The sequence below is a fragment of the Stenella coeruleoalba genome (assembly GCF_951394435.1).
Source record: "Stenella coeruleoalba genome assembly, chromosome: 2".
Classification (NCBI taxonomy): Eukaryota; Metazoa; Chordata; class Mammalia; order Artiodactyla; family Delphinidae; genus Stenella; species Stenella coeruleoalba.
In genome coordinates, this window is record NC_137147.1 from 140,030,526 (window position 1) to 140,053,136 (window position 22,611).

The 22,611-nt window shown below is 41.4% G+C and overlaps 1 protein-coding gene across 2 annotated transcripts in view; it reads right to left on the bottom strand.

Moving 5' to 3' along the window:
* The window catches only part of LOC307180147 (IQ domain-containing protein H-like), a gene marked incomplete at its 3' end in the record, with an annotated part of 97,418 nt that overhangs the window by 31,947 nt on the left and 42,860 nt on the right, over positions 1–22,611 (bottom strand). For both annotated transcript variants that reach the window (XM_079910285.1, XM_079910286.1), the window contains exon 7: positions 18,543–18,829. In XM_079910285.1, the coding sequence (XP_079766411.1) occupies positions 18,543–18,829 (287 nt within the window). The remainder of the gene's footprint in view (positions 1–18,542; positions 18,830–22,611) is intronic.

Below are 22,611 nucleotides of genomic sequence, written 5' to 3' on the forward strand. Positions count from 1 at the left end.
TGAGCAGAGGAGTGACATGATATCTCATATTTTTAAAGGGTTACCCTGGTTGCGGTGGGGAGAAGAGACCATAAGGGGGACAAGGATGGAAACAGGGAGGTCAGCAAGGAGGCTGTTTGCAGTAATCTGGGTGAGAGATGATGGTGGGTGGTCCAGCACAGTATTAGTAGAGGGTGGGAGAAGCGGTCATATTATAGATACATTTCAAAACTAGAACCTAAAGGACTTATTGATGGGTTGGATGCAGGTGTGAGAGAAAGAAAGGAGCCAAGGATGTCTCCAAGACTTTTGCCCTGAAAAAATGGAAGAGTGGAATTACCGTGTATTGAGTGGGAAAGATGGCTAGAGGAATAGTTTAAAGGGTAAAATTAAGATTTCAGGTTTTGGCATGTTAAGTGTGAGATGCCTTTGTTGAATGGTGTTCTAGAGGATGGGATGGGATCTCAGGCACCTTTTCTCCTTTCTCAGCTGTTAAATCAGGAGGATGTGCTTGGCTGGGTTGGGAGAGATAAAGCAGAATCAGTCCCTGTAGGGAGGCATCTTTTTCTCTGCTATTACTTTTGGTCCTCGGGCTCAAGGGTCTCCTTGGTTGGGGAGAGGCAAGGTCTGTAGGACATGGGGCCTTCCCTAGGGGACATGCTTCTCAGCAGGTTTAGGTTGAGATGAAATAAGGCTGAGAAGGGTAGGGGCAGCTTGGTAGGGAAAAGAAGTGATGGCAGCTTGAGGGCCATAGGGACTAGAGAGGCCAGTGCCTGGAGGAAGGTAATTGTCTTCACTGGATAGAAAGAGCACTGGACCAGAGTTACAGGACCTCACTGGAAGGGAATGTTGGCCTCGCCACTTACTGTCTGTGTGATCTTAACTTCCTTCCCCTCTCTGGGCCTCAGTTTCCTTGTCTGTTAACACAGACCAGTGGTCGCTATCTCTGAGGGTTGTTGAGAAGATCCAGTGACTACATGAGATATTGCATGAGACTATTACTGTGGGGTCTGGCAGAAGCAAATCTGTTTGGATTTGTTCCCTGTGTGACTGCCAGAAGCTGAGTCTGGGGCAGGAGTAAGAACTCACTTGCTTGGCTCTTGACTTCGGTATTCTGGCCTGATTCTCAGAGGTAGTGTACACACTTAACTCTTCTCAGATGCTGTTTAAAAACAGGCTCCAGAATCCCGGCTATCACACAGAGAGCATACTTTGTTAAGCAGCAACTAAATGAGATCTCTTCCCATCACTAAATCACCAAACAGCATCAAACTGTCCATTGTGGTAAACAACACACCTGATACTTAATTTTAAGGCAGGTGGTACACTGCACTGTAAGAATTTTTACGTAGGAAAATATTAATGTGATTATAATATTTGGTAAGAATTGTTTGTATTACATAAAAGTATCTATAGATAGGCAGAGGGGACTGCAGCCTCTTGGCATGTTGCCACCTAGTGGTGGCTTCTGGGATGGCCCAGTCTCTCAGAGAGGTGAAGACCTGCAGTTACTGCCGGATGGGGCAGTCACCCAGGGCCCCAGTCAACAGTTGACACTCCTGGTATTCATCTTGGAGGCCTTCCCCTCTGTCTCTATTAATCCTATGTATCCTTTTGGGCATGATTTAAATCACAGCTCCGTAAGGCTGTCTCTGAGCAACTAGAGTATCCATTCTCTCTCCCACCCACCCTGGATACTCCCTTATATTGGGCCTTTGGAGTTCATGGGGCCAAAGGCAGCAAAAAAGCTGGGCCCTACCACTTAGCACTCAGGGCCCAGTAGTCCACCATGCCTAGGGCCTCTGTGATTTTCAAAGGCCTTAAAAATATTTGGATTCTGAAAAAAAGTTACTGACCCCCAAATATGAAAAGAAAACTATCAAATAAAAATATCAACAAAATTGACATCTCAGTTAAACACAACACCACTCTTTTACACAGTTATGTCTATGTCACATTCCATGAGAGTGCATTTGTACATTTGATGTGATGTAGGGTAATGGAATCTCTAAATCTGAAAGTATTCAGGGCCCAAAGAGGTCTATTTAAACAGCTCTGTCCTGGCAGACCTAAAATGACATTCATCATTCCCACCTCCTCATTTTATGGTCGAGGACTCTGAGAGGTGAACTGACTCGCTCAAGTCCCACAATTAGGGGAAGAGCTGGAATCAAGTTTCCTGATTCCTGCTCCAGCTCTTTCCATGACACCTAATTACCAGCATTCATAGTCCAATTTCTGTATAGTGCCAGAAGCTTCTCTGTGCCCTTGGAAATTCTTTCAGGATGTGTAGGAACTATATTCAAAATTAATTTTGGGATCCAAAATGGAAAATATTGAAATTTAAACCTGCACCATCAGCAGTTGTACTTAGTTTTCCACTTTTGTAAAAAAAAAAAAAAAATCACAAAATTTTTAATATACTCTTGGCTTCTCTGCTTGCTTTTTCCAAGCTTCTTCCACTACCTCTATAAATTTATGATTTTCTATTACTTTTGAGATTGATGGCCTAACTAATATTATTTGTATTCTTAAGGTACAGAATTACATACTCATTTCTTTTTTCCTTTTAGTATTTCCTCACTTTTTTATTATGAATTTTTGGAAGGCCATTTTCTTATTCTGACATTAAGCAGTAAGCTATAATAAACATGAAAACCCAATTTTTATAACCAGTTATGCGTTTCTGGGACTAGTAAATTATATATGCTTCTTCCATGCCAATTCAATATAATAATCCCATGCTGTATATAGTTATTTTTCTTCAATATTCACACTCTAAATGTCAGGACTTGTGAATGATTTGCTTAGTTGAGAAGTACTCTTTTAAAGTTACTGCAAATGATCTCTAAAAGGCTTTTGTGTGGATTTTCAAGGCAAAAGGCTCTTGTTCTGGAGCTCCCATGGGGGAGGATTCCTGTGCCCAGTCCTTGTGGACATGGAAGGCTGTCTTGCAAAGTGAGGTGGGGATGTGCATGAAGCAATGGCCCCATCAGTTCAATGAGTGGACAGCAAAGTTCGGCATTCCCTCCCAGTTTCCTTGACAGCTCCAGTAAACCAGAACATTTTTTTTTTTTTTTTTTTTTTGCTGTACGCGGGCCTCTCACTGTTGTGGTCTCTCCCGTTGCGGAGCACAGGCTCCGGACGCGCAGGCTCAGCGGCCATGGCTCATGGGCCCAGCCACTCCGCGGCATGTGGGATCTTCCCAGACTGGGGCACGAACCCGTGTCCCTTGCATCGGCAGGCGGACTCTCAACCACTGCGCCACCAGGGAAGCCCAACCAGAATGTTTATAAAGAACAACCTTGGTTGCAGACTATGTGGGCAAGAAACACAGGCTGTGGGCTTGGAGGTGATCTTGCCCAGTCTCCTCAAACCCCAGGCACAAGACTCCAAGAGGGGTAGAGACAAGAGCTCAGAGCTCTTGATTTCAAGTCCAAGGCAAGTTTGTTTACATTTGGGAGCTTCCTAGAGAGAAGAATCAGACCTACAGCAGGGTCCTCTGGTTCATATCTGAATCCTGCATAAAACCTAGCACAGCACTCCTGATATATATGTGAAATAAATCTTTGTTGGATGATTCCATTAAATAACACAAGGAAATAAATCTTCCCTTTAAAACACAGACAGGAGAGATACCACGTCAAACCTACACAGGTGGCTGAAATAAAAAAGACAATAACAAGTGTGGGCAAAGATATGAAGAAATAGGAACCTTCATGCATTGCTAGTAAGATTGTAAAATGGTGCAGCCACTTTGAAAAACAGTTTGGCATTTCCTCAAAGAGTTGGTGTAGAGTTACTATATGACCCATCAATTCTACTCCTAGGTATGCAACCAAGAGAAATGAAAACATGTTTACACAAAAACTTGTGCATGAATGTTCATAGCAACACGATTCATTACCATCAAAGAGGAGAAGCAACCCAAATGTCCATCAGCTGATGAAATGGATAAACAACATGTGGTACATCCATACAATGGAATATTATTCAGCCATTAAAAGGAATGAAGCACTGATAAATGCTTAAACATGGATGAACCTTGAAAATATTCTGTTAAGTGAAAGAAGCCAGTCACAAAAGACCACCTAGTGTATGATCCCCTTTATATGAAATGTCAAGAATAGGGAAATCCATAGAGGCAGAAAGTGGTTTTCAGTGGCTGGAAGGAAGAGGGTATGGGAAGTGATTTCTAATGGTACAGTTTCTTTTAGAGTAAAGGAAATGGTCTAAAATTAGATAATTATGATGGCTGTATAACTCAGTGAATATACTAAAAGCCACTGAACTGTATATTTTAAAATAGTGAGTTTTGGGGCTTCCCTGGTGGCGCAGTGGTTGGGAGTCCGCCTGCTGATGCAGGGGACACGGGTTCGTGCCCCAGTCTGGGAAGATCCCACATGCCGCGGAGTGGCTGGGCCCATGAGCCATGGCCGCTGAGCCTGCGCGTCCGGAGCCTGTGCTCTGCAACGGGAGAGGCCACAACAGTGAGAGGCCCGCGTACCGCAAAAAAAAAAAAAAAAAAAAGTGAGTTTTATGTATATGATATCTCAATAAAGCTGCTACACACACACACACACACACACACACACACACACACACACACACACACACACACACACACACACATCCCAGTCTCCAGGAAACCCATTCTAAGGCGGACACCTCCACAATTTGTATGGCCACTTGTTTGAATCTAGTTGCATGTGGAAATCATGACTGAATGAGGGAGACTGTGAGAAACCACCTCCCAGACTGCCCTCTGAATTTATTCTACGTGTTCTTCAAGTCTACACTTTCAAAAGCTTTTCCACGTGTGGGTAAAAAATACATGCCTTATACACTAAAGCAAACTAGCACTCAGCAAGGGTTAGTACCTGGATCTCAATAAGCAGCCATGGGCTGGAAGGGATAATATATTAGCATCTGTCAAAAAGACTCAGTTAGGTCTGGGGACGCAGTGTCACTTTTCTGTGACAGGCAAAATACTTCCTCTGACTGCCCACTGCAGGCTTTCGCTTTGTATCAGCTCCTGTATTGAGTGGGGCTGAGTGTGGTCAAATCCAGAAGAGAGGCAGGGCTGGTCAGGCAAGTGGGCACAAAGGAAGCTTTGTCTTAAACACATCTGCTTCCCTTCCTCCATCCTGTTGCTCATTTGAGGGCCCCCCAATGCCTCAGCCTGCCTTCTGTGGTTTTGGGTGCCCCCCAAGCCCTATGCCCTCCATAGTGACATCGAGTTAATCCAATAATACAGTGAGTCATGACTAATTTGGTGATGGTAGAGGGCTGTTTACCGTAATGGAACCTTTTGGATTTGGTTATCTGAGAGATGAATCTGGATTCCACGACTTTGCCTTTGTTGTCTACAGGCTCTGGTGTTTGAAAGATTTGGCACCCTATCAAGCTAATATGCTGTCTTTGTTGATGGCAGCAATATTTAGAAAGCTGCCTACTTGACCACATGGAGGACAGGCTCTAGGAGGGAGACTTGGGGAAGGAAAGAGGAAGGGGAATTAATGTATATTAAGGGTCTATTATGTACAAGGCCCTCTGGTATTTTCTTATGTCATCCTCACAACAACCTTGTGAAGTAGATATTAACACCCCCATTTTATAGAAGTGTAAGTGGAGGCTCAAGGAACCCAGAAACCTGCCCAAGTTCCACAGCTAAGTGGCAGGGCTAGGATTAAGGTCCAAGTTTGCCTGGCTCTGACGTCCAGGTTTTCTTCCCATGCTTGATCTTGGAGATTACTCTCCAGCTGGCAGGGAAACAAATGCTTGGTAGAAGTGAGAGAGCACTGTGCTGCTGGCAGTCACATCCAGAATCTCCACCAATTACTCGGTGGTTCTGAAGCCAGAGAAAGGCCTGTGATTTACCGTGGAACTTTGGGCAAGCCACTTAACACCTTTCTGCCTCACCTTCCCCATTATTTGTCTGTAAAGCACTTTGAGAGCCTATAATGAAAGAGCTTTATAAAGACAAAGAAATAGGGGGACTTCCCTGGTGGTACAGTGGTTAATAATCTGCCTGCCAATGTAGGGGACATGGGTTCAATCCCTGGTCTGGGAACTAGACATGACCCCGTGTGCCACAACTACTGAAGCCTGTGTGCCTAGAGCCCGTGCTCTGCAACAAGAGAAGCCACCGTAGTGAGAAGCCTGTGCACTGCAACGAAGAATTGCCCCCACTCGCTGCAACTAGAGAAAGCCCGCACGCAGCAACAAAGACCCAACGCGGCCAAAAATAAATAAATAAGTAAATAAATTTATATTTTAAAAAAAGACAAAGAAATATTGTCCTTCAGTGTAAGCAAAAAGCCGAGGTTCCTACCTGTGATCAAAAGAAGTCCTGTGGCACTTTCCAGAAACATATGGGTGGAGCTTTAGGGCTCCACAGTCACAAGTGATTGTGAAATCACTTTCTTCATATTTCCTTCATCAACAAGTGAATAAAAAATACAAAATATATATATTGATATTTTCACCCCAAATCTGAGACAGCACATTCTTTGGTATACCATAATTCTTTAATATGCGTAGAGAGGTCTTACAGTTATTTCTTTGAAAAGTGTCTTTTTTATACTGAGCCTCATTAGAGCTGTCCTCTTATACGCACTTCTACTTATGGAGGGTGGGGCTCTTAGTAGCTGAAACAAGGGGTTCAAAACCTGCTCCTTTCAGTTCAGGGAAGACCTGCAGAAAAACCCAGTTGTCCTCCTTGGTGGTAACTGCCAATTCCATACTCTTCTTGGAGCCACGTGTGACTTTTCTCTATAATCCCTTTGCATTTCCTGACAATGTACTCCTCATGGGAGGGGAATTCTGTTATTTTATTTGGACTTTTATTTTGTATTGGTTCCTGACTTATCCTGTTCAAGTTTCAATGGGTTGGTTTGATATTATTTAGATATTAAGACTTTTGTGAAGAAATTGCATAAGGTTTAAAAAACAGACATAAATAAGTAGTACTCTAGAGTGGGCTAGGAATGTGGCATGATAGGGGAAGACTGACTCCCTCAAAAAGTGAAGCCATTTCATTTATTTATTTATAAGGGCTTGGAATACTAGGCAACACAATGAATCTTATGTTTAAGAAAGCAAAATATATGTTTAAAGGAATATACATATTGTTAAAACAGTTCTATTTATGCAAAAGATTCATGTAACTTTATAAAGGTTTTCAGGGATTTTAAAGGATTTTAAGTGCTGTGTTAGACGTACTAGTAACAGATGTTCAAAAGCATGTTTAAGTTTTTGTTTTACTGAAAAAGCAATGGATTACTTGATATTTTCTTTTAAAAAAAATCATACCAAAGCCACCACATTTTAAGTATAGCTCAAATTCATTATTTCTAAAAAGCATAAATGATTTAAAATAACATAAGGGCTCCTAAAAATAAATATTACTGTAGCGGAGCTAGAAGAATTTGTTTGCTAAAGATTCCCTTCAGAGTCCCAGTCTTTTGTGTCACTTCTTGTTCTTTTTCTATGAAGACAGATGGTGTCAGTAATTGCCTATATATTTAATTAAGTTAAAAAGCTACAAAGTAAGGTTTTAGCAAAAAGTAGGATTTTGTGCTATGAGCAAAGGAAGCAGAAATTGATAACATAAGATACTATTCCTCACCAAATACACATTTTGATATCCATATGCGTTGGAATGTGAGATTGGATTTCATAAATCTAATAATTTAAAAAGAAGGGAATCTATTCTGAAAGATAAAGCCCATAATAGAAATCTAGATGGCAGTTCTCTTACATTTCTGACCAGCTAGATGGGAATGAGTCTACCTCTGTCCACATCACCTCCAGCCTTAGCCTGTTACTCAGTGGTTATTCTAAACTCCTCTGACACTCAGGTTTTTGCCTGGGATTTTTCACCTAGCAGGTTAATCATTGTGAAATTATTATGGAGGGAAAAGCAGTAGCTACTTGTAGAAAGTGGTTTGGAGAGCTGACTTAACCATTCTTGTGGTGTCTGTTTTCAATGTTCCCATCCCATGAATCCACCTTCTGGCTTAATGGCAAGATGGCGCTCCCAGCTGTGGTGCTATGTACGGGCTTGCTCATTTAAACTCTTAAAGCTTAAAAATGGCTACCACAACACTGATTTTATTCCATTTCGCTTCGTCATTAACATTTAATGATTACCTTATGCGCTGAGCACAAGGATGGAATATATTAAAAAAAAATAGGAGCTGTGTTTTCTGGCTTTAAGCTGTTCGACTCAATTCAACAAGCATATTGAGGATATACAAGAGGAACATACATTTTCTTTGGTGATGGTGGTTGAGGAGGGGGGAGAGACTTACAAAGGAAGTCACCATCAATTCAGTGCAGTACCGTGGGGAATATCTGCTGTGAGAGAAGGAGCATGGGCTCAGCAGGCAGCTAAATCATGGTTTGAACCCCGGATTTGCCACTTAGTTGCCCTGTGACCTTGAACATGTCACTCTAGCCTCAGTTTCCTCATTTGTAAATTAGAGATAATAGTACTCACTTTTCAGGCGTGAGGATTAGGGACACTACATGTAAAATACATAACAGAATGTCTGGTGCGTGACAAAACTTCAATAAATAGTTGATATTATCATTAATAAGTACTCTGGCTGTCAGTACTCTACCTCAGCTCTGAGAAGCTAGAGAATGAAGTGGCACTGAAGGGGGATTAATTAAGGGGGGTTTCCATGAGGAGTTGGATTTTGAAACATGTTTCGAAAGAAGGGAAGTTGTATATTGATAGAAAAGAAAGGAAAGGCCAATTGTAGGAATGAAGGTGGCACGTGGCAGGCAGGATGAGAATGTCTTTATTGAATATGGGAGTCACTAAGCAGGTCAGTTTGCTTGTTCTAGAGAGTAGTTTGGACATGATCAGTGAGAAAAGCAATTAGTGCCACATGGTGGGAGAGGGATGGTTCAGGGTTGTTTTAAGAAATAGGTGAGACCTAGAGCAAATTACCCTGTACTTTGTCACCTCAACCATATGGTTCAGATAAAATAAAATGAAAATGAATGCTAAGGACAGTTTCGAAATGGAAAATTTATCACACAAAAAGTCTTGACCACAGGTGACAGCTGGAAGTAGGAAAGGGCCACTCAGCTTTTTGTGATGCTGGTGGACAAGTTGTAACCACATGTATGTGGAGAATGTTTTGATCTGCCTTAGCATCAGCAGGGAGACTTTTCCTTTCTCCCTACCTGCGGACCTCCTGAGTCCTACAGAACCGTGGCACCTCCTGAACAGTTCAGGATGCAGTGTGAATGCGCACATTTGCCCTTCCTTGGCAATGTTTCTGGTGATTAAATTTAGTTAAAGACCTCCAAGTCCAGAGAGAAGTGCCTGGGTTTCATTCAAAAGGAAGCAAGGATCTCCACGGCGAGAGCAGTCATCTAAAGAAGTCCTGGGTGGGGCGACTAGACATAAACAGAGGAACTGGGTCTATTCTTTGTAGACCAACCAAAGTCCTACCCAAGAGCTGATGTTTAGGTTTGGGTTCAATCTTTCTGAAGGTTAAGGTTTACAATGTAAGGGGGTTAACCCAACATTTAAGGACAGTCACATACGGTAAGATTGTATATAGCAAAGCTGGTCACTAGTTTACCTGCGCTATTAGTGTTAGGAAACAGAATTGTAATTTTCACTATAAAAATTATTGTCATCATTGCCTTTGTGTTCATTGCAGAAGTCATCATCCTCACCATCATCATTATTATTACTTGTATATTACATGTCTCTTTCATTGACACAAGGATGCAGACCTTTTAAAGGGAGAGGTCTTTTACTTTAACACTTCAAAACCCTTGGGATCTGTTTTCCCTTCACTAGGTATTAACTTGTGATTTACAATGTGTCTATTATGGCATTTAAAAAACACTGAATAACAAGCATTTCTGTTTATACTAAAGGCCTATAAATTTTAATTTAGATATACCCTGTTAACCTTCTTACATATAAATAAAATACCTTCCCTAAAGAGAAAAACTAAGTCTCATTGAGGTCCCTTGGTGAATACCTTGTATATCTTGAAGACAGAGATAGGGAGATTTTGCAAAGGAGAGTACTAGGGGGGAGCTTGGAGAGAAGTATTCATTCATTCATTTAATAAATATTTATTGTGGATCTACTATATGCTAGACGTAGTGCTAGGTGCTGGGTATATAGCAATGAATAGGAAGGAATTACGATATTCTGTAGACCTTGGTTTTTCTACTCTCTGAAATAAATATATTCACTTTTGATGCTTATGTATCACTTTGAGATGATAATGTTCACTGACTTTTAAAAACAATGCTAATTCAATTCAGGTTCCACTCACAGTTTGAGAACCTGCTGAGGCCTCAGGTGACAGTTTTCCATGTGATTATGCTGTTTGATTTAATAAGAACAGCACCTTATATCTGCTCAGCCTCTCGGAACACCCTGTGGTAAGGAGGGGAGGGAGTCACCATTTGTGAATGAAAAAACGAGGCTCAGAGATGTCCAGTGAGTTGCCTAAAGTATCACAACTGCTAAGTGTAAAGACTGGGGCCGGAACCCCCTATCCATCATAATGAAAATATTTTCAGCTGTCTCTCTTTTTTTTTTTTTCTATTCTAGGCTGATACATTTGTATTTAGAAACTCTTAGAAACAGTTTTCAGAATATATGAGACATTCTCTTACATACATCAGGGCTTTCCATTTTTGTCTTTCTTCATAGTTTGTGCTGTGTAACAAGTCTCATTTCCTTCTGTAGCTACCTTATGTATCCAGGAAGGGCCATTGCTAGGAGCCTGCAGCTGTTTTTTATCTAAACTCTTTTTTCAAAATTGGATGTCCTTTCCTTTAAAAAGTTAATAACTGTCAATGCTCATAACAGAGATAGCTATTTCAAAAGTTTACAATTATCTAACAACAAAGGAGTTTTTAACCTGGGGATTTCAACAGAAAGCACCTTTGCCCATCTATTTGTTTAGTGACTTTACATAAAAGGAACTGGAGAGTGATATATAGGGGAGTTCCTTGGTGGTCCACGGAGAGTGATACATAAATGCATATTTACGTGAGGCAAGTCAGTCATGATGTTTGTAAGACTTAGATCATCATTTTTTTTCCGTATGTGTTTTGTACATTTCTACCACTACTCTTCAGAGCATCTTTCCCACTTGGAATACACTCTTTTTTACCCTCTTTCAAATCCTAATTATCTTTCACCTCAAATCCCACCTACTCTGTAAAAACCTTTCTTGATTGGTCCAAACAGAAGGCAGTTAAACTGGCATTGCCTTTTTGATGTCTCTTTCATTGTTCTATGTAGTTGTCACCTAAGCTTTTCCTTGTAATTCATTTTTCAAGTGTTTCTCCCCAGCTAGATTTTGAACTCCCTAAGGGCAGGCACTTCCACTTCTTTTGCATCTTTGCAGCCTCTGTTGTAACTACCATAATGTCTTGTACATACTAGATGCTCAATAAACACTGGTTCTTTCCTTTAGAATTTCCCAAAAGTGAATATAAATAAGCTCAACAGATCTGGATGTTCTAGAAGTTCCCAAAGTCCATTCATCAATTGGCTGTCATGTAACTATCATTGTGTTAGACGTTACGACGAGGTAAAAAATGCAAGGACCAGTGCATTTTCTAGAGGCTTTACAAATCTCATGGAGACAATGTTTATGCCTAAGAACCAGTAAGAGTACAAAACAATTGTGTGCTTGTGTATCAAATGGAATTGGGTGATGGATATGAAATGAGCTTCCTTGTGATAGGGAACATGTCTTGTTTATCTCTGTTCCCACAGCATGCAGCATAGGGACTGAGTAGACCCTGGGGAGGTATTTGTTCAATGAACATGTCAGTGTCTTTTCAATCTGAAGCCTTTGGCAGGTGCTTCACGTCCCTCGTGGAACCGAGTAGATTTTGCCCATCAAGGGCTCTTGCTCCAGGACCCATTGGGGCATGGAAATAGCTTTTGCTGCTCTTTGTGTAAGGGTTGGATCCCTCCCCTCATCCTCATGTGGGAAGGCCAGATCTCCAAAATGACTACCTTATAGCTCCATGTATTCTGCACAGTCTCTGAAAGCTTGGCGTTTCCCCATTCCTAGGGTACTGGAATCTTGGACATATGTCCACTATCGGAAGTGGTTTTGTACTATGCTCTTACCAGCTCCATTTCCCAGGGACTGGCTCTTTTCCTTTTATTCCCAGTGACCCTGACGTTCCCAATATTTAAACCCTACATTTCCAAAACTCTTCCTCCATTCTGCTACCCTAGAACCTCACTCTCATCTCAAGTCTGGACAAGATTTTCCATATTCTTATCTGGACTGATTCACAATAGTGGGCCTGTCCTTGGTGCACCACTGTCATTTTATCCATCTTTCTTTGTCTCCCAGTCCCCTCTGCTCTTATTATGACAGCATGGTAAGTTATGGGGGCCCAGTTGGGGCCAGACAGCAAGATTTTGAGATGGACTCAGTCACCTCAGCTTTCTGCCTCCCACCTCTGTTGCAAGACACGTGTGGACGTAAGTAAGGTCATGTATGTGAAAGTGCTTTATAATGATCATTATTTGTGATTATCATTATTTATATATTTTTTTTCTGACTACAGATACATGCTTACTTTTGAGAATGCAAATGGAGAAAGCATAAACAACAAAACAGAAATAACTCTCTGTACTAGTTTCCTATTGCTGCTGTAACAAACTGCTGTACACTTAGTAGCTTAAAGGGTCAAAGATGAGAAGTCTCACTGGGCTAAAGTCGTGGTGTCAGGGGGCTTCATTCCCCCTGGAGGCTCTAGAGGAGAATTTGTTTCCTTGCCCCTTTCAGCTTCTAGAGGTCACCTGCATTCCTTGGCTCATGGTCACTTCCTCCATTTTCAAAGCCAGCAGAACCCTTGTGATTACATTGTCCACCTGCATAATCCAAGAATATCTTCCCATCTCAAGATTACTAGGTTAATTACATACACATGTTACCATGTGTGGTAACCTTCACCAGCTTCAGAAATTAGGACATGAACATCTTTGCAGGGCCATCACTCTGCCTATCATACCCACAATCCTCTAACCCAGAAGTAATGACTTGTAACATCTTAGTGTGTTTCTTTAGGTTCTTTTTGCTCTGCATATATGTTTTTTCTTTTTATAAAATTGTTATCATATTACATATATTGTTTTAGAATCTGTATTTTGCCATTCCACTATTCTATGTAGAATTTCTTGTTAAATATTATTCAAAACTTTAGTTTTACTGTTTTCATAGCACTTGATTCTATTCATCTATCATAATTTGCTTAACAAATTCTCTATTAGAATTTAGTCTATTTGAAGTTTTTACTTCCCTTAATAATGTGATTAATATATGTGTACATAAATATTTATGATTATTTCCTTATGATATTTCTAAAAAGTGGATTCTTACTATTATTATGAAATTTTTAATACAAAAATACTATGCAAATATTATTGAAATAAATAATTTTTGAACTCAGAAGTCAAATAAGCTAACTGACTCATTTTATAGCTGATAAAGCTGAAGATGACAGAAAGAAAGTGAAAAGCTCAAGGTAACATAGTAATTTAGAAAAGGGGCTAAATTTGACTATTTGAAACTTTAGTCTGATGAAGAGCATTAGAAATAAACTTAAAACACAAGTTTGGGAGACTGGTTACACTGAAGAAATAAATAAATTGACTGAGTAAATAAGTAAATATATTGAAGATAAAGAAACTCAGGTTTCTCACTGTTGGCGAAAGTATTTATTTGTAAGTGTGGAAAAAGGGAAGTCTAGAAAGAATCTTGAAGTGTTAAATTAGAATTAGAGATATTGGCAGGAATGCATGGTTTTAAAATATATACACTGATAGATATAGAAATGGTTATAGGTGCATGCATGTATGTATATATGTATGTATATGCTTGTATGTGTATCATACATACATAAAACATATATTTTCTAGCTCTGTCCACTGAGAGAGGCCAGAGCAATGGCAGTCCAGTAGCAATGATAGCACTAAGAGCCCAGACCTTAATACCATCCTCCACTAAAAGGACCCAAAGCTCTTGGGCTGATCCTAGGTCTGTCAGAGAAAATGCAAAATGAACCTGGAACATCTCATTGTGCTAGGAAGTAAGACAACACTCAAAGGATGATGGGGACACAACAAAAGGACACAAGAGCCACACTGAAGGGTCTCCCACTAGTCAAATCTGGGACAACTTGAGCATCAAAATGATGAAAGTGTCAAAATACAGCTGACTTAAGAGACTAGAACCTCACAGGTTTAAACTGGTATAAATACATACATGCCTACCTATGTAAATGAAAGATGGAGAAGGAAAAACTCTTCGTTGCAGTAGATTTCCAACTAATCTATGTAGAAAGAATGATGGAAATAGAAAATTACCACTGTCATCATGGTGGCTGACTCAGGAGAAAGTTGGCAATGGATACTAAGCTTTGTGTGGAAATTTGATGAGGAATAAGACATTATTCCTTGGAACACCTTTCCATAAAATATTACTAGTCAATTATAAAGGAAAAAACAATGATTTTTATGGTGGAGAAACATGGCTGGAAAAAAGAAAGAAAAGCCACAAGTGACAATCTGGAGAAGTTGTTTGTAACATGTATAACAGTTAAAGGATAAGAGTTTCCTATATACAAAGAACTACAAATCAGCATTTGTATTATAGTCCAATTTAAAAGGGGCAAAAGATACGATAGGGCAATTAAGTCAAGATATATAAATGGCCAACAGATATAGTACAGATGTTCATCCTCACTAATAATCAAAGAAATACTGAGGAAAACAAGATGCCATTTTTTCCCCTGTTAGATTGGCAAAAATGACAGGTTGATAATATGCCAATCTCTTCATTGGCACCACAATGCATGTCAGTGAGAAGAGAAAATACAGTGTTTTCTGAAGTGATGTCACTTGCAAAATGGCAAGAATATATACCAGTGATTTTGCAAATAATCTGTTACATACAGAGAGTTAATGTACTTCCCTTGCCAATGTAGAAACTCCTTTTGGTGTGCTCATTGAGAACTTCTTCCAATGTTCTACTGAAAATTGTAACACGAATGGCCATATACTCAAATATTAACAGGAAGAGACAAGGTGAAGTATTAGTATGATAAAATCAGAGAATCAGGCTTCCCTGGTGGCGCAGTGGTTGAGAGTCCGCCTGCCGATGCAGGGGACACAGGTTCGTGCCCCGGTCCGGGAAGATCCCACATGCCGCGGAGCGGCTGGGCCCGTGAGCCGTGGCCGCTGGGCCTGCACGTCCAGAGCCTGTGCTCCGCAACGGGAGAGGCCACAACAGTGAGAGGCCCGCGTACCGAAAAAAAAAAAAAAAAAAAAAAATCTGGGAATCTTGGGTTAATATCATTTATCCCACCCATCAACTAATCTCTGAACTCTTCTCGAAAAGCCTTAACACCACCATCCAACATCTGCTAGAATACCTCTATTATTCATTCATTCATTCTTTCAACAAATAATTTACTGAACACCTACTCTGTGCTGGGGCAGAGATAGTGCTGAGAATTGAATGGGGAGCAAAAAGAGACATCATATATCTCCGCAGGGAGCTTATACTATACAGGGGGAGACAGCTTTAATCAGGTAATCATGTATAAAGTCTTAAATTGTAACAAAAGCAAGTGGTATAAAGGAGAGGTACATGATGATAGGAGAACCTAAAACAGGGGAATTTGACTTTGTCAGGAAGTTCGGGGGCGGCTTCCCTAAGAAAGTGTGGCTGGAGCTGAAATATGATGGATGCGAAGGGGGTTAACTAGGTAAAAGAGAAGAGGCAAGAGCATTTTAGGCAGAGGGGCAGCATGTGTAAAAGCCCTGTGGCAGGAGGTAATATGATGAGTAAGGGGTTGGAAAAGTGGGGGAGTTAGGGCGAGCAAAGCCTGTCAAGGCACATGGGACCAGCCAAGTGAAATGTGGGACCTTTGTCCCAGAAGCTGGGAACAGTAGTAAGCTCTGGGACAGGACCAGCTCTGTGTCTGGAGAAGATACCTCTCATTGCCTTGTGCAATTCTCCCTATACCAAACTTGAATAAATAAAAACCATAAGTCAACTGTCCCCATAGTTCCATCCTCCCTACTGCCCCAGGGATCACAGATTTAATCCTTGTTTCTCATGACAAGCATTTGGAGAGGGCAGCTTCTCCTGCATCTCCTCCCCTTGCTTCCTTGCCATCCAGCCCTTTTGCCAGAGGACATTGTTCCTGTCCTCACTCCACCCCAGGTTGATTCCTGAATGCCCTTCAGTTTGTCCTTTTCTCTTTCCATGTGTGGGCCTGAGAAAGGAATGTAAAACCAATGGAGGGCTCAGGAATGCAAATGGAAAATGATTATTGAACAAGCTGAAAACTGCTCAAAACATAAACTCTCACTTTGAAACTATCATCTGACTGAAATGGAGAATTGCAAAACTGAGAATAAGGAATACAAAACAACTAAAGTCTATTTACAATGTTGGATGGCCAGAGGGTATCAGGAGAGGGCAGGCAGGAGGTTATTCCATCCTTTAAACAGAGTTGTGGTCACCCGACACTAATATAAGAGGAACTGAACATTTTGAAAAATAAGTCTCATGAAGTAGTAGTGAATTTAAACATTGTAATTTCTGGGACAAAAGAGATTAAAAATTATTTATCTATAATTATTATACATCAGAGGCACACATGTACACATGAAGAATCTCGTGGATGAAATATTGAATAAGTAAAAGCATGTTGTAGAATAATAATACATAGGATGTTATGATCTATAAAAAGTTTTAAAAGAAACAAAATTAAACCACATATTAAATATATAAATCCATTACACCTGTAATCTGCCTTCACTCATCAAAGTCATTTTAATTGTTGCTATAAAAAAGTGCATGTCCTCCAAGCTGCACTTAGCCTAAACGATGTTTGCCTGAGATGTTTCCCAGAAACTTGGAGTCAACTGTGTCTAGTTCAAGCTGAGCTGGTTAAGACTGGATAGGACCACTGACCCTCCAACTGGGCATGTGCGAGTGTCAGCTCAGTGACATTTTGACATCAGAAGGCCGAAAACTCCACCCTCAGATCATGCCAAGTGCCTCAATTTTTTAACACGCCTCCCACGAAGAAGCCCATAGCTTAGTAGTAACTCCTGTGCAGGTTGACAATTCCCTCACCTTTCTCTTATTTCCAATCACCTGTCCCGTCACTCCCCAAGCCTACGACCACCTTGCTCCTTTATCCCATAAATCTCTCATGCCCCTTGAGGCAGATTTGAGACTTGTTCTCCTTTCTCCTTGCTTCGCTGCCTTGTGAATAAACCCTTTCTTTGCTGCAAACGTCAGCATTTCAGTGTTTTGGCTTGCTGCATGTCAGGCAAATGAACATGGTTGAGTAACACATTCACATGCAGTGAAAGCATAAAGGTATGAAAAGGAATAAAAGTCCTAATTGCAAGATGGTGGATACCTCTGGGAGGAGAAAGGGCCATGCAAGGGGGATTGGCAAGGAGTACACAGGACTGGAGGTGGTCTTGGTTCATTACATTAGTATTTAGACCTTTTTATATTTATGAAATATTTCCCAATACACTTTTTTTAAGAAGAAAAAATTGACGACCTAAGTTGCTGGTGAACTACTGATAAGAAAAGGAACAGAAACAAGAACTCTTACCTCCTTTTTAATGATTAACTTTCTATTTAAGAACAGATTCTAGAAAGGTTCACTCCCTGGATGGCATAAAGCAGTCTCACAATAAAATACAGGCAGAGCATTAATGGGCAAACTGAGACCCCATTGGAATGAGTTGCAGTCATTTAAACTCCAGCTGTACCGAATGAGAAGACCCTGGTGTATCGGCAGAACCAGCCTGAAACTAGCCCTATACTGTTTCTAACAAGAAACTGAGTTGTTTTTCACAGACAACAGAACAAAACCACAAGTCATGCAGCCAAAGTATGCACCGAGGAGAAAATTTTGACCTCAGACAACACCCGAAAGCAAAGTCTCTCTTCCCGTGAAACCAAAGGACCTGGACATGACCGGAACCTGAATGCCAGAGCCCTTACAGAAGCAAGGGGTCTGCTGTCCCTGAAGAGCCGGTGCTAAAGCCCCCTTTATCACACCTCACCATAAACGGCCAAATTCCAGCGCCCTTCAGTGAAAACCTGCCCTGCATACCAACCCTCTTCCCCTAACTCGTAAAAGCTTGACCAAACCCCAGATCAGGGAGCCACAGCTTTGAGCCTTGCCTCCTGTCTCCTTGCCAGCTGACCTCGCAATAAAGCCTTTTCTTTTCTCAAAAGCTGGTGCCATAGTACCGTATTGGCTACTGCACCCATCGGGCAGCAAGCCCTTTGCTTGGTAACACTGGTCCTGTATTTACAGACATAAAGCATGGTCTCACCCAAATTGCCATGGACCATGTAAATGCTGAATTTACAGTCAGCTCATCAGAAAAGCAGTGAATCTTAGAAGCTCCCTCACAGTCCCTGTTGCATAGGCATGGACGGTGTGGAGTCTTTACATATTTCAGTATTTCATACGGCATCAAGTCGACTTACCTGCTGCTCCATGGTCCTTGGATCAATAAAAGTCACCAGGTTGATGGAAAAGTAACCAATCACATGTTTCATTTTACAAGCATTTCCAATTTGAAGGCACAAAGAACTGAGAACTTGGGGATCCAATGAGGTCTGAGGCATAGTGGTCCCAGAGGAGATGAAGGGGCCTTCGGCATGAAACTGGTCCCCTGTTGACAGTATCCTGATTCCCCCATTGGGTTCTATCAGCATGTCCACTGTCAGGTTGGTGACGCTCTCTGAAGGTGGGTATGCTTCGATCACGCCTCCTGGGGGGAAAAGCATGGGCAGGTGAAAGGACGAGCTCACGTGGACAGTGCCCATTAGAGCAAGAGGAAAGAGCCCAGTCTTTGGCAGAGGGATTCAGGCTCAGAGCCTGCATCTGCCATGTCTTGTGAGACTTTGGGCAAGTGGTTTCAATTCTCTGAACTTCCTTTCCCTCATTTTTAAAATGGGCATAATAAGACCTACCTCACCAGACTGTTGTGAATCTTCGTGATACTGTGTCGATAGTATTTAGCCCAATGCTTGGTGTATAGTAGGACTCAATGAATGGTAGTTGTTTTTTTTTTTTTTTTTTTTTTTGCTGTACGTGGGCCTGTCACTGTTGTGGCCTCTCCCGTTGCGGAGCACAGGCTCCGGACGCGCAGGCTCAGCGGCCATGGCTCACGGGCGCAGACGCTCCGCGGCATGTGGGATCCTCCCGGACCGGGGCACGAACCCGTGTCCCCTGCATTGGCAGGCGGACTCTCAACCACTGCGCCACCAGGGAAGCCCTGAATGGTAGTTTTGATCGTAACTAGGAAGACACTGTAAAGATCATCAAGCCTATGCCCATTCAGTACATGAACAATGAACCTGAGGACTATAGCAAATCCCTCAGGGGGAATTAACTGCCCACAGTCCACAGTTTGTACCTTGATGACCACTGCGCTTTCTGTTCAACTTCACTGCTTTTTGAAAATTTGACAGGTTAGGGCTTTTATCAGGCATAAGAGAACACTGACCATTATGTCAGCCAAAGGACTTCTATATATAGCTGGTTGTTTTAAAATATAGAGCCAGGAGATGCTGCCATTCTTGAAGATCAGGTAAGCTTGCTCCGTGCTGATCATGGGAGCTTCATAATTTATCTTATTTTACCTTTTGCTCTGAATAACAAAAATCATAGAGGCAAATTTGATGTTCATAGCAACAAATTAGCCCTGGATAAATTTGTGGCCCAGCTCACTGGTGTCCATGAAATTCACATTTTCTATTTTTAGGCCTAACTTGTAAATCTTACTGTATATATCCCTTTTATAGAAAAAACTTTAAATATTATTTGTGAAGAATCAGATAACATAATTTAAAAGTAAAAACAATTAAGTGTTCCTAGACAAGGCAGCCTCTGAAGCCTGACAGTATTAAGGTAAACTTGGCCTGTATTTCAGGAATTTGCGGGGAGGTGACCTCTGCTCACAGCCTTTGAACAGCATAGATGGTTAAATCCTGAAATTTTAACAATTCTCAAATGCAGCCATCTGTTACTTTATACAAAAGGCACTTTCTTTAAATGTCTATAAATGTGGTTGGAGCTGGTCCTAAAGAAAACTGAGTTTCAGAAGGAAAACTGATTTATCTTTTTGGTTGGTTTGAGATGTGCTTTTCTTTAAATGAGGTTCCTAGTGTGTGCTGTACCCAAATACCGGTGGCCGGGGATTTAGCAAGGTAAAGGTAACAAAACAGCAATGACACAATGCACAAGAAAAAGCAAAAAAACCTATTGAGTCTCTGATTCAGAAAACTTTGTGGCTTTAGCTATCACCTACATTTTGAAAGATGGTGCTTCAGTGAAAACACGTTGTCCTTTACAGTTACAAGATTATTTTACTTCAAAGTAGCTTATTTGTATTGTCTTCTCAGCAATAGAACCATGGTTTTTTCACCGTTAATTTTTTTCCTTTCGAAGCAATTAATTCCTCTTCTAAAAATGTATTGCCTTTGATATAATCCTATGACAATGTAGAAATCAAATCTCTAGCACACTTTGTGACCATAAGCACACTTCAGAGAGTAGAAATGAAATGAAACAGGCAATAGGGGAGGATGGCAGGAGATGGTGGCCGAAGGGTCAGGAAACCTGGGGGAAGGCCTCTCTCAGTCAGTGAGCATTTTACGCAGGGCCTGCTGTACGCACTGGGCTCAGAGCCCGCAGAGGTTTGAAAACACATGACTTACCAGAACTGGATTTTTGAGACATGCTAAAATTGTAGGATCTTAACTGTGTTCCCATTCACCACGAATTTGTTGTGTGATTTTGCCCTAGTCACTTCCAAGCTTTAAGCCTCTTTCTTTTTCTATAAAATTGGCTCAATAAAGCTTGTTCTGCCTCCCGTAAATAAGCACTGTGATTACAACACGACCGAGAGAGAGGAAGAAAGGATAGAGATGAAGGAGGTTGAGGCAAAGCCTAAGCTTGTGGTCATACAGCTCAGGTGAGACAGTGGCTGGGAATACCCTTTCTAATCTACAAAGCTCCCATGAAAATAATAGATTAGAGGAAGGTTTGCAGACTGACCTTATAAGATCTGGAAACTTCCTAACATCCTGTCCTGTATGGACCTGAGATCTTCATGGTCTTCCCCTCCTAACTTAAAAAAATCCTTTACTCTTAACCGTTTTTTATTACATGTACCTTATTTTCTTCCATTGATGCATGGGGTTGACTCTTTTAGCTTTACTTTTCTGGCAGTGGGTGCATGTGGAAATTTGTAGAATCACAGAAATTTAGATTTGAGAAGACATTAGAGATTGTGCCTTATAACTGCCCCCCACCCCGCGCTTCTCCCTGCACCAGTGAAGAATCCTTTTTCAGCATTCTTGTTAGATGGTGGGCCATCCGACGCCTTGCTTAAATAATTCATTAACAGAGTGTTTACTATGCCCTTCCACCCCACTCTGCCTTGCAGTATATTCCAACGCCCAACAGATCTGTCATTTCCCATGCGATCTCATACCTTGAGCTAGGAGGTATTCCTTGGTAAATATACCCATTGGCTCTGGCCAAGACTCCTGGGGCAGCACAGGCGTAGCCTTTTATTGGCTCTGCTACGTAATCACAGAGTGATTCGGGGTGAGTTACTTAATCTTTTGTACCTCAGTTTCCTCCTCTATAAAGCAAGGTGATAATGCTACCCACCTCATAGGCCTGTTGGGAGGATCAAAGAAATTAATGTAGGTGTACTTAGAATAGGGTCTAGCACATAGTAAGCACAGACTGTGCTTGTCATGTTATCTTCACTGTGCTATTCTCACCACTGGCTTGTTGCTGCTGCTGTTGTTAGCATCTGATCTAATATTATTATAACACTATTATATATTCATGTTAATATATTATCATCGTTTGACAGTGGTAAAGAGTGGAAAGATATCTTCTGTGGTCTGTATCCTAGCCTTCTCTTATAATTCATGTGGGTAAGCATATAGGAATATCTGCCTTACACTGTAACCTTCTGGAGAGTGAGGGGCAGTGTGTGGCCGTGCCTCGGTGTAGCACTCCCACAGGACCTCTCCAACTGGGGATAAGCAGCATTCGCTCCATTCATTCCCTCATCCACTGACCTCCTAATGTCATTGGAAAATTGAGGAGAAGTCAAGAGGAGGAGGATGAAAGAAACAGAGGCTGACTTTGCTCCAGGACTGTAGAGGATCTTATTTACAAAGTCTACCTTCAGAACTGGAAGTGAGACCGTTTCTGCTCTCCTAGAAAATGGAAGGAGAAACTAACATTTCTTAAAGACTTTATTTTGAGTCAGGCTCCACGGAAGGAACTTTCATATCTGTATTTCATTGAATCCTCCCAAAAACCCTGTGAAGTAGGTGAGGAAACTGGGCCCCTGAGGGTTTAAGAACCTACCTCAAGGTCAAGGATGAGATCCAAGCCCAGGTCATCTGATTCCAAAGCCTAGTTCTCAGGAGAAGTCAGAATCTTGAGCTATGCGTGGCACGCTTGGTATGCTCAGTTCCTGCTTACTTAAGAGGCTGAGTGCAAGATAAATATTTAGGCAAA